The sequence below is a fragment of the Acomys russatus genome, chromosome 25, assembly GCF_903995435.1.
Source record: "Acomys russatus chromosome 25, mAcoRus1.1, whole genome shotgun sequence".
Lineage (NCBI taxonomy): Eukaryota > Metazoa > Chordata > Mammalia > Rodentia > Muridae > Acomys > Acomys russatus.
The window spans coordinates 9,685,689-9,698,407 of NC_067161.1; the positions used below are offsets into that span (position 1 = coordinate 9,685,689).

The 12,719-nt window shown below is 51.2% G+C and overlaps 1 protein-coding gene across 1 annotated transcript in view; it reads left to right on the forward strand.

The window, feature by feature from the left end:
- The window catches only part of LOC127208716 (mitochondrial import inner membrane translocase subunit TIM16), a 64,783-nt gene that overhangs the window by 17,996 nt on the left and 34,068 nt on the right, over positions 1-12,719 (forward strand). Inside the window, exons 7-9 of the mRNA XM_051168249.1 lie at positions 1,315-1,365; positions 8,718-8,804; positions 9,267-9,349. Of these exons, the coding sequence (XP_051024206.1) occupies positions 1,315-1,365; positions 8,718-8,804; positions 9,267-9,349 (221 nt within the window). The remainder of the gene's footprint in view (positions 1-1,314; positions 1,366-8,717; positions 8,805-9,266; positions 9,350-12,719) is intronic.

Here is a 12,719-nt window from a genome sequence, read left to right on the forward strand (position 1 = left end):
TGTCCTCTTTGGTCACTCCACCTTATTTATTTATTGGAGTGGGGGACATGCGCCACATATGCAGCCCAGATGACAACTTATGGAAGTCTGTTTTCTCTTTGTGCTATGTAGGTTTCAGGGATCAGACCCAGGTTGTTGGGCAAGCACCTTTACCTGCTGAGCCATCTTACTTGAACTCTTTGTATATTTTCTTTTTACTTAAAAATTTTTTATGAGTGTTCTACCTGCATATATATCTGTACCATTAGAGTGCAGTGCCCTTGGAGGCCAATTGGATGGTTATAAGTGATTGTAAGCCACCATGTGGGTTCTGGGAATTAAACCCAAGTCCTCTGTAAAGCAGCGAGTGCCATCTCTCTAGCCTTCTCCCACTGTGTGTGTGTGGTTTTTTTGTTGTTGTTGTTGTTGTGTTTTTGTTTTGTTGCTGTTGTTTGTTTTTGGTTCTTCGAGACAGGGTTTCTCTGTGTGTATCCCTGGCTGCCCTGGAACTCTCTTTGTAGAGCAGGCTGGGCTCAAGCTCACAGGGATCCACCTGCCTCTGCCTCCAGAGTGCTGGATTAAAGGTGAGCGCCGCCATGCCTGGCTCTTACTGTGGTTTTCTGTTTTTTGCTTTTTTGTTTTTTAAAGATTTATTTATTTGTTACATATACAGTACTCTGCCTGCATGTACATGTACACCTGCAGGCCAGAAGAGGGCATCATGTCCTATAACAGATGGTTGTGAGCCACCATGTGTTTGCTGGGCATTGAACTCATGACCTCTGGAAGAGCAGTCAGTGCTCTTAATCGCTGAGCCATCTCTCCAGCCTCCATACTGTGGTTTTTTTTTGTTTTTTGGTTTTTTTTTTTTTTTTGAGACAGTGTCTCTTACTGAACTTGGGTCTCCTTGACTTGGCTAAGCTGGCTAGCAGTGAGATCTGAGGGTCCCCCCTGTTTCCATCTCCATACCCGCATGGCTAGGGATACACGCGCACTCCTGGCTGTTATGTAAGTGCTGGGGTGGAAACTCGGGTCCTCATGCTTGCATCATCTCTCCAGCCTCAATGTGAACTTCTTTAAGTGCAAAAGTAGCATCATCACATAAGTCCTGCTGTTGTGGAAGAGCATGTCTGTGAGTGACACGCCTGGCAGATAAGAATGGTTAGGAAGCTGCAGTGTTGTCCCTGAGTATAATCTCCTGGGAGTCTGGTCTGTGATGCCAGTCTCTGTAATGTCGTACCAACTGATGAGAGCCTGTAGGGTGAGAGACAGGCTGGCCCCAGAAACACTCAGATTTTAATTGTATCCTTTGTTTCTTTCTCCCTTCTTTTTTAGGACAAGCAGCTACGGATCTTTGACCCCAGAGCAAGTCCCAAAGCCTCTCAGGTGAGTTTTGTGTCCAATGCCAGTGCATAAAAACCTCTACTCAGGATGAGGACCACAGTCCAGCACATGGAGGGACCTAGTGGTGGCAGCTGCTGCTACTGCTGGGAGCTCTTTCCAAGGCCTGATCTCTGGGTCCTGGGGAGGGCCCAGCTTTGATCACAGGGTGGGATGCAGCCAGGCTGCCCACAGGCTGTCAGTGGAGGCATTCCCTGGCTTCAGGAATGTAATTTGAGATTTCAGCTTCCTCCTCTCCTTTGAAACCCTATTTCTTTTCTCAGCATGGTCAGCAGAGGCCAGCTACTGAGGAGTCAGAAAGAACCACCATTCTACTTTCTGTATCTCAGACTTTTAGTGGGCCATGGGATGGACCAAGTTCCCATTACTATAAGATGTAGGAACTGTAGGCGTTTTGTTATTATCTGTGTGCTGGGTGCATAGAGCCCATATTGTCATGATTTCCAAATGAGGTGGCAGGCATGGGGCCTCTGGAGAGTCATTCATTTCTCTGAGACCCTGTAGGCAGCAGTCAGCCAGCCACACACATGGCCTTGTCCCCGTGATTATTGAGGGCTTCTCTGTCCGGGAGGGTTTAGTGTTTGTCCTGAGACACTGGCTCAAATGAGGACTCAGGCCAGCAGATGGCCCAGTGCTCTAGAAGTCACCTGAGGGGTGTAGAGGGGAGATGGAGCTTGTTCTAGAATTAATCTGAGAGGTTCAGAGGGGAGGCAGGCTGTCTATTCAGAAGGCCTATCCCCTGGGCTGTGGGAAACCACTTGAGAGTTTTAAGCAGGGAGTAAGATCAGTGAATTTCTGTTTCTATTTCCTCTCTCTCAAGACTTATTTTATTACGTTTTTATGTGAATACATGTGTGTGTGTGTCAGAGAGAGTCTGCATGTACACACAGATACATGGATGCCAACTGAAGACAGCACAGGAGATTAATCCCTGGACCTAGAGTTGCAGGAATCTGTGAGCCACCTGATGTGGGTGCTGGGAACTCAGCTCAGGTCCTCTGGAAGAGCCATAAACACTCTTGACTACTGAGCTATCCCTTCTGACCTCTCTTTCTTTCTTTCTTTCTTTCTTTCTTTTGTCTTCTTTCTTTTCCTTTTCTTTTCTTTCTTTTCTTTCTTTTTCTTTCTTTTCTTTCTTCTCTTTCTTTTCTTTCTTTTCTTTCTTTTCTTTTCTCTTTTCTTTCTTCTTTCTTCTTTCTTTTCTTTTCTTTCTTTCTTTTTCTTTTTCTTTCTTTTTTCTGTCTCTTTTCTTTTCTTTCTTTCTTTCTTTTCTTTCTTTTCTTTCTCTTTCTTTTCTTTCTTTCTTTCTTTCTTTCTTTCTTTCTTTCTTTCTTTCTTTCTTGAGACAGAGCCTTACTATGTTGCCCTAACAGGCACTCAATGTAAACCAGGCTGGCCTTGAACTCATGATACCACCAAACTTGGTAGTTTCAAGACAGGGTTTCTTTGTGTGACAGCCCCAGCTGCCCTGAAACTCTCTTTGTAGACCAGGCTGGCCTTGAATTCACAGAGATCCACCTGCCTATGTCTCCCAAGTGCTGGGATTAAAGGTGTGCACCATCAAGCCCAGTTATTTCTTTCCTTTTTAGAAAAGGTTTATTGTCCTTTTAAAAATATTTATTTTGCCAGGCGTGGTATTACTCTGAATTATGTGTCTGGGTAAAGGTTTATTATGTAAGTGCAAATGCCTGCAGAGGTCAGAGGCATTGGATCCCCTAGAGCTAGAGTTACAGACAGTTGTGAGCTGCTTACCATGGGTGCTACAAAGCAAACTTGGGTCCTCTGCAAGATCGTCATGCATACTGACCTGCTGAACCATCTCTAACCCTAGGATTTCTTTCTTTCTTTTGTAGTTTTTCAAGACAGGGTTTCCTCTTTGTAGTTCCTGGAGTCACTCTGTAGACCAGGCTGGCCTCGAACTCACAGCGATCTGCCTGCTTGTGCCTCCCAAGTGCTGGGATTAAAGGTGTGCGCTACCACCGCCACCACCACCTAGCAGAATTTGTTTGGTTGGGTTTTTTTGTAAGATTTATTTATTATTTATACAGTACTCTGCCCACACATGTGCTTGCCTACCACAAGAAGGCACCAGATCTCATTACAGGTGGTTGTAAGCCACCATGTGGTTGCTGGGAATTGAACTCAGGACCTTCAGAAGAGCAGACGGTGCTCTTAACCTCTAAGCCATCTCTCCAGCCCCTTGTATTTCTTAAAAGAACTAGAAAGGGAGGTGTGATGCAAAGTCTTGTTTCCTAGTAAAGACCTAGGCCCATCACAAGAGTCCTCCTCCCCTTTTGAGGACCGGTTCCCCATAGGGAATTCAGGATAGCCTGGGGCATCCCTTCATCCTCAAAAATCCGTTCACATGGTACATTATGCCTTCTGGGCCTAAACAGTTGCACTCAGGTGGGCTGAGGGCTGAAAAGTGGCCCCTGTCTGATAGGAGACTTGAGAGCAGAGTTGACCACACCTTAGCCTTGTGGCTGCTGATTTCATCCCAGGAGGTCATTTGAATCTCAGGTTGATACCGGTGTGAAAGCCTTGCCTGGTAGGCTTTCTCAGATCGCCAAGCCTTTGCCTAGAAAGAGGTCCCCAGGTCTACTTTAAGGTGAGATAGAAGCTCCTTCTCAGGGTGCCTTGCCCAGGGTTCTGAGGACACTATAAAAAGCACCTGCACTCGTGCCTACAGAGTGTTTTCTTTCTCCGTTCCCCTTTGCTGTGGCCTCTTTCCAGCCTGCTTTCTCCCCCCTCCCCGCCGCCCCCCTCTTCCTCCCCTCCTACGCCTCCCTCACACCCCACAGAGGTGGTCTGTGAGTAAGGCTGAGGTGGAGCTGGTGTGGCTGCTAGCCAAGGGGCTCCAAGTTGTTGAAGAGTACAGGCAGGCGTTGAGGATCTGGGGGCTGGAGGAGCCCCCTGGAGGGGCTTCAGCCAGGAGAGCTGGGAAGAGCGTGGGCAGCTCCACTGGCCGCTGGGATGGCGCCTGTGCTTGGCTCTGAGGCTCTATGCAATGCGGGGGCAGCAGCAGGCCTGGAATGCTGCCCTCCAACCGTCCCTGCCTCCCCCCACCCCCCAACTTCCGCCCAGGGCATCTGGCCCACACCTGGCTTCTATTAGGAAAACCACCACAGCGGCCAGGGTGGTGTGAGCTCAGGGGCCAGCTAAGAGAGACTCCTTCTGAAAGTGCTTTCTCTGAGTCTTGACAGGAGTCAGGGTGGGGGTTGGGTGAAGTGTTCTACCCTGCAGTCCTACCTGTGCCTGTCTGGGCCTCGCCTTGCCTCAGCCCTGCTGTCCCCCAGAGACTGGAGGCTGCACATGGCTCCAGAATTGTACTCTCCCCACTGTCAACTTCTGCCTATGCCTCTAGGCACTTGGGCTTGGAGCAAGTGACCCTTGGGTGGCTCCCTACTGTATTTTATACCCCTACTTTGTTTAATTTTTTCAAGATAGGCTTTGTCTGTGTAGCACTGGATGTCTGGCTCTTTAGACCAGGCTGGCCTCGAACTCACAGAGATCTACCTGTTTCTGCTCCCAAGTGCTGGGATTAAAGAAAACACTACCAAGCTGTTTTTTGATTTTGAGAGACAGGATCTTATGTAGCTTAGGCTTGCCTTGAACTTACTACATAGCTGAGTCTGGCCTTGATCTTCCTGCCTTCACTTTTTTTTTTTTTTTTTTTAAATGGAGCTTCTCAGTGTGTTGCCCAGACTCAAGAGAACTTCTGTTTTAGCCTCCTGAGCAACTGTCATGGGCCCTAAGACTCAGCAGAGGAACAGAGCCCTCCAGCTCGGTCTCTCCAATCTACTCACTAGAGCCCAGGGTGAGAGCAAGTAAGGTCCTAAAGCCATTGCTAATCCAGAGAAGTGGCAACTCTATTTTAAGTATTTATGTTTATGTGTATGAATGTTTTGCCGGCATGTGTGTACGTGGGCCTGGGATTATGGATGGTGTTGAGAGCTGAGGGAGGGAAGAGAGGGAGCCAAGAAGGTATCTGCTGGTAGTTGTCGCTGCTTAGGAGTTCGTACATCCCCTGGAGACGTTCCCTTTACCCTAGAAAGGAGTTTGGAGTTCCCTCCCCTACACAGGAAGTGTTGCCATGGCGCTGGAGAGGCTCTGTGACTCTGTGACCGCACCTCAGCTAGAGTGCGAATATGCCACTGTCCCCTGGTTGTTGCAGGGCTGCTGGTCCACTGCCATTCCTGGCACCTGGACTAGTGGTGGTCCCACCTCTGCCACCTTCCAACTAGGAGTCTCTCAGCACCCGAGTCCCAGGGCCCCCTCATAATAATGGGTGCTAGCTCACTAGGCTTAGGGCAGTCAAGGCAGACAGCTTCCTCTGTTCAGGCCCCTGGCTTCTCCATACGTGAATGGGAAGGAGGAAGATGTGGACCACAGCGCATTCTGCTCTAGTGTAAATCTCTGCGTGGAAAACTGCCGGTGGCAGCCGTCCTTAGCCTGTGGGAGATACAGAGGTCCTTGTGCTCACGCATGAGCACTAGGGGGACCAGGAATGTTAAACACACAGACTTCTCCCTTCAAAGGGAGGGATGCATGGCCTGTTTATCCGCCCGGAAGGCTGGGAGCGGATGTGGTCAATAGCCTAATGACATTTGCGCCCTCTGTGTGGCCAAGAACACACCAGATCCTCCCCTAGACCTCGAGATCATGAGCTTGTCAATCTATAGAACCCATCTTTCTAGAAGGTGTCACATGTACCTTACAAAGAATCTTGGTGTAGTCCTGTGCATACAGGATTGAGTTAATTATCATGGGGAACATTTTCACCCAATTGTTCTGTGCTTAAATGTGCCTAAAATAAACCACTCAGGGGGTCAGACTCTGAAGTTTGAACCAATCAATACCAACTGCTGATTGTGCTGAGCTGAGCTACCTCCTTGGCTCCTGCAGATCGTTCGTTACTCTGTTGACCATGGAAGTTGCAGGGACTGCGGCCCCAGCTTAGCCGCTGCCTCCTCTCTGCTGCAGCTTCAAGGGCCTTTTTGCTTCCAGTCTCTGTGCAGAGGTAGCTCTGTGTAGACTCTTTATTCTAACTCAAATAAAATGTTACTTTATAGTGATTTCAGTTACATTCTGTGCCCTGTTGCCTTATAAAACACACGTTTGCAGCTGAATGTGATGGTGCCCATCTAAACATGCAAGTCCAGCACTTAGGCCGAAGCAGAAAGCAGTGTTCAAAACCAAGCTGGACTGCATGGCAGAACCCTGTCTTAGAAAAATACGCTGTTCCCCTCTCCCCACCCCCCCAAAAAAAACCCAATCCACAAAATACAGTACAGTGCTGAGCATTTAGCAGATTTATTTTTTTTTCCTGAGACAGGGTTTCTCTGTGTACCCTTGGTTGCCCTAGACTCACTCTGTAGACGGGCTGGCCTCAAACTCACAGAGATCTGCCTGCCTCTGCCTCCAGAGTGCTGGGATGACAGGTGTGTCCCACCATGCCCAGCTGCATTTAGCAGATTTTAGCACTCAGCCCTTGCAGTAGATTTCCAGGGGAAGATGTCATTGTGTTTCTTATAGATGAGCAAACTGAGGCATAGGACTCCTCCAAGGACAGGAGCAGTGGAGACAAGTCTGGGTGTCTGATTCAGCTTCCTCTTATACCCTTCATCTTGCTCCTTTGTGGCCCTTAATAGTAACTACAGTGGAGTCACTCTGTTCAGTCTGGCTGGCCTCCTGGTGTGTAAGTGGTTCATGGACTTGGGAACCTTACCTGCTTTGTTCCTCTGTGTCTCCAGCTCCTAGCGTAGCACATTCACATCATGAGAGAAAGAACAAGCAACTCCATTTACATTCCTGCCCTTTGAAACCTGTCCTGCCCCACTGCCTCCTCCTAGCACAGCTCTTGGCCCATACGTAGCAAGCCTCAAGTGTTTGTTGACTATGAATGAGTGAGGGAGTGAAACGCAAACCGGTTATGAGCCGTCTAGTTCTCTGCCTTCACAAGGGACATTGCACACTAGTGAAGGAACAAGAACTCATAGGAAGCCGGGCGTGGTGGCTCACGCCTTTAATCCCAGCACTCGAGAGGCAGAGGCAGGCGGATCGCTGTGAGTTCGAGGCCAGCCTGGTCTACAAAGTGAGTCCAGGATGGCCAAGGCTACACAGAGAAACCCTGTCTCGAAAAACAAAAACAAAAACAAACAAACAAAAAAAAGAACTCATAGGGCAGACTGCTGACCGATAATAGTATATCAGAGGTGGGGCTGGCCAATACCCTGACCCTCGTCCTGACCCCCCACGTAAGCCCCTCTTACGTGGAGAGAGAAGGATGGGGCCGTAGTTCTCAGGCTTGCTCTCCAACCTCCTGTGCCACTGTGGCTGGTGGGAAGGGAACAGTGAGAAAAACCCCTTGAAGGACAGACAGGCGGAGCATTTCCAGTGGTCTCCCACGCCGGGGTCAGCCTCTGTGTGCTGGGGAGGGGGCCCTGGGCCAGCTTCTCCAAGATGCTTCCCTCCCTCATTCATTCCCAAGGAGGAGATCGTGGGAAGTTTGGAGGAGGCTGGCCACATTTGGGGTGAGCTATTTTTGGTAACAGGGTCCTTGTCTCAGGCTCCAGGGGCCAGCGTGACTGGGAGAGAGCTGTTTGCATTTCCTCTGCCCCTGAACTCCCTCCTGCCAGGGCCCAAGGGGGGACAGGGGCCATTTACTTTGCCTGCTTGTGAACTTCTTTTTCCTTTCTTGGGGCCTCCAGCCTTTCTGTCTGTCAGATGCTCCGACACCCCTGAAGGGCCACCAGGGGCACTCACTGCCTTTCTCTCTCCGGGATGTTACCCAGAGCTTGGCCCCAGGCCCTCGCTCTGGCCTGCTGGCAGGGACAGGAGGCAGCAATAATCCTTCTAATCCTATGATTTGCACGGGGCTTTCCTCAAGGCCCAGTCCTTCTATGTGCACTCTCAGTTGATCCTCCAGGCAGCCTCAAGGAGTGGGTGGCACGGGCACCGTAAGCCTCGTTTACAAGTGCGGAGAAAGAGCTCTGCAAAGGGTGTGCACTCTCCAAGTTCATACAGCTGCTGACCGAGGACCCTCAACCATCAGCTTTCACAGGGCACCTACAGAGGAGAGAGAGTGCTGCTGCCTCTGGTCCTGCCACAGTAGCCCTCTCAGGAGGAGGGAGAGTGAACCTGAGCCTGATGGCTCCTGCGTGCAGAGATGCCCTCAAAGGTGGAAGCAGACCTCTTCCTTTGACACATGTGGCCTTCTTTCTGTTCTCTGTGGGTGCTCAGACAAGTAGACACAGAACGTCCCAGCTCCCAGCCGCTCAACATCCTTGTCCCCAACAGGACCCTGGTGGCTCAGTGCTTTCTCTTGTCTCCTGCAGAGCACACAGGCCCATGAGAACAGCAGAGATGCCCGACTGGCATGGACAGGCATTCAGGAGCACCTTGTGTCCACTGGATTCAACCAGGTAGTGGTTTCCCCAGTATTTATGGCACTGCCAGCCGGGGATTCGTCTAGGCCTTTTGGGCTCCTGCTTCAGGAAAACTGGGTGAGGCCATTGGGAGGTAGGGTGCACACAGCCAGTTACAGGCCTGTCCATATACGGCCTGGCTGTGCAGCTGGGTCTCAGGGCCCCCAGGGAACTGAGGGTTTTAGAGAATTGGCAGATTCCATTTGCAGTAGCTAAGCTTGACCCTGGGACCCATAGTGGCCCCATAGGGACCAGAGTCCATGGAGGGAAACGCCCCTTGTCCCTTGTCACCTAAAAGTTCTTAAAGGGGCAGGGCAAGACATGAAAACCCAAACTCTCCCTCCCTGTCATGATTCCCTTCTGCTCTGGGGCAGGTGGCCACGCCTGGCTGAGCCCTCAGGCGTTAGGTCCCAGGAGCAGGTAAATTGCTCTGAGCCTTTCTCTGGCTCCTCACCACAGATGCGTGAGCGAGAAGTGAAACTCTGGGACACGCGCCTCTTCAGCAGCGCCCTGGCCACCGTCACCTTGGACACCTCACCTGGGTAGGAACTTTGACATGCTGGGAGCTGGGGGCCAAGAGTCTAGAAGGTGTCCAAACTAGCCACTGGTGATAGCCCCTTTCATGGAGGCTGGCTGATCACTAGAGTGTGGCAGATGCTGAGCCCGGGCTGCACCTGGCCCTCCAGGATCCCCGGTTTTACCAGCAGGGGGTGCTGAGGCAGTCTTTAATGGACCATGTCTTAAATGTCCTGTCTTCCTGGGGCTCTGTCAGGAAAGTAGTCTTCTGGTCATGGGTACATGTCACTACCTAGGGGTTCATTTAAGTGTGTTTTTTAATTAGGAGTGGGGGTTATGACCTTGAAAATGTGCCATTGGGGTACAGGTGGCAGGAATGGGCTTGATTTTGCTATGGACGTTTTCATGAAGCTGAGGACCCAAGGATACATGAGGTTGTGGTAGGAAGATGGACACCGAAGCCTATGAGAGGACATGTAGGCTTGGAGTCCACTGAGATTTATATCAGTTTTCTTGGGACCTGCCTCACATATGTTCTCAGATAGCACAGGAGGGTAATGCGTACTTCATTCCTGCCTCCCAGAAAAGCGTGGAAGAAAGTTTATGGCTATGCCTGGTGGGATCCCTGGCCAGGCCAAGCCACTTTGTATAGAGATGGCCTTGGTCTGTAATGGCTTATAAACCAGTCACCAGCAAGTTGGCACTCAGGGTAAACAGTCTTTTCCATCTGCTTGGCCATCAAAAATAGCTGGGGAGATGGAGGCTCCAAGAGTCTCAGAGACGTTGCCAGGCGTGGCTGCAGGGGAGGAGGGAGGGACTTAGTCCCTGCTCTGATGCCTTGGCTGTGATTAATGGAAGGGCTGTCCAGGAACCCTTCTGGGTAGACTGACTGGGGAATACTAGAGCCAGGAAAGGTTCCTGGCCCTTGCTTAGCTTGTCCAGCTTGTCCTTTCTATAATAGCTCAGAACTGAAAAATCTGAATCACAGAGGAGCAAGGGCTTCTCAGAGGCCCAGCGACAAGACTGTCGTGTTAGGGGTCAGGGAATGCTTGGGGAAGTGGTATTTTCCTGTTGCTCTCAGAGAATGAGGTGCAGTCAGGAGACAAGAGACCCTCTAATGCGCAGGGTGAGGCCAGGATACCTGTTGTTTTGTTTTTCTGTGTAGTCCTGGCTATCCTGGAACTGGCTCTCTAAACCAGGCTGGCCTCGAACTCAGAGATCCGCCTGCCTCTGCCTCCCAAATGCTGGGATTAAAGGCGTGTGCCACAATGCCTGGCTTGGCAGGATCTATTTTGTAGTGAAGAAGGAAAAGCTGAGGCATATTCAGGGTCAGGGGCTGGATCTCAAGAAAGGGTGGTTCTGCCTTGGAGGAGACAGAGGTGCTAGGCTTTGGGGCTGCACAACCAGTGTTTGTCTTGTGTATTCATCCAGGCCTGGCACTGTCCTAGCACCTCATCTTCCAAACCTACTCAAGCCACATGACCTGTTCCCTACAGGCCGCCAGCAGAGGTGCTATGGGTGTGAAGGGCACCTGGCACCATCAGTCTGGTACTCTTCACCTACCATTTCAGCCGATTAGGCTCCACTCTCTGTGGTAGTGGCACTGAGTGTCCCTCCCCCGCAGGGCATCTCCTGCCTAGCCTTAGGATGGCCCCTGGAAGAGTTAACCATGCCCAGACCCCATGGTGCCACTGGCCAGGGCTGACCCTGTAATTACAGCAGTTAAGAATAGCCTCGAAGGACCAACAAGGACTGGAATTTGTCAAATTACTCCCAGATGGGCGGCCAGGCCAACATTCCTCCTCTCAGCCCCCAAGTCCTAGCCTATGCCCTGGCAAGCTGACACCCTTGGCAAGGGAGCTAGGACTCTCCAGCCTCCCTCCATAATGCTGGTGGACATGCCAGTGCATGCCAGTATCTAGGCTGTTCAGCGAGGTCGTAGGTCCCCGTGTCCTCACAGGCGTACTGTAAAGCAGACCCTCCCCCATGATCGTTAGCCACCATGTGGTTTCTGGGAATTGAACTCAGGACCTTTGAAAGAGTAGCCAGTGTTCTTAACCTCTGAGCCATCTCTCCAGCCCCCCTCCTTCCCCCGTGAGTGACAATGGAAAGTGGACAGAAGTGCCAACTCTGGGCATAGCTATGGGAGAGGTTGGCAGCTGTGTCTCCTCGCCACTCTTGATCTCTCTGTTACAGATTTTCCATCTTGGTTTAGGCAGAACAGTTTGTGCTCACAAGAGCTACCGGGCCTAAGGGTCAGGCACATGCCCTTCCCCACCCTCCTCTTCCAGGGCCATTTGTCATGGTTCCCATCTCTGTCATTTCTGGAGTGTCTATCAGGATGCTTGCCACAGTGCAAAGAGTGGCAGAATGTTGCCAGGCTTCGTCATCCCATGTGAAGGGCTCAGGCTGTCATCCAGGGGCCTTTCCAGCATTTCCCGTCTCCCAGATCCCAGTTTCAACATAGGGGGAGGTGCAGAATAACAGGAGGTTCTGCAAAGCCCCTGCTGAAGAACAGCTTTGGTTCAGGAGATGAGGAGGCATGCCTGTCTCATGTTCCTGTCTCCTGGGTGTACCGAGAGGGCTGTGACTGAAGATATGTGGGTAAACTGCAGGTCCTAGCCTTTGTAGCAACAGGGTGAAAACTCTCCCCTGTGGCTGGTCAGCTCTCTCTAGAGCAGGAAGGTGTTAGGATCCCATCTAGCTTGCCGCTATGAGAGCTATTCCTGTTGTCTCATATGGAGTGTGCCTTTCATCTTCTCTAAAGGAGATTGTGAGGCTTACAGAACTCTAAGGAACAGTGCTTCTGGTGCTAAGATCGCACACTCCTCCCCATGCCCATCTGGCCTCACAGGGGTAGAATTACCTTCCGTGGAGACTGGCATCTTGGCCTGGTCCCCACTAGGGATGGCATGATCTGACTTTTCTTGGGGGGCTCCTCCCCTTTCTCTAGGTCTTGCCACTCCACCCTGCCATCCCTCTAGGCCAGGTTTGCTTTGCAGCGAAAACATTTACTCAGCAGTCGCCATTCTTTAGCTGTCGCCCACAGGCCCACAAAGGCCCCTTTGATGGGGCTGCTGAGAGGGGCAGGCTCACCGCGCCTGCTGTCCTAATAGAACCCAGGCCTACAGGAAATCCACCTGGGCTGCTGCCGCCACCACTGCAACCTCAGTAGAAAGGGCCCCCACCCAGGCCCAATGCTACCACCTACTGCCCCACATGACCCGCCATCCACCTCCTCCCACTTCCAGAGCCCTCAGCAGCCACTAATTGGATCCAGAGCCTCGTATGGCTGAGCCTGACTTGACACTGACATCAACACCCTAAACCACAGTGCCTGCTCCCCAGGCCTGGCTGGGCCTCCTCCTTCCCTTCAGGGTTGAGACTTGGTACCAG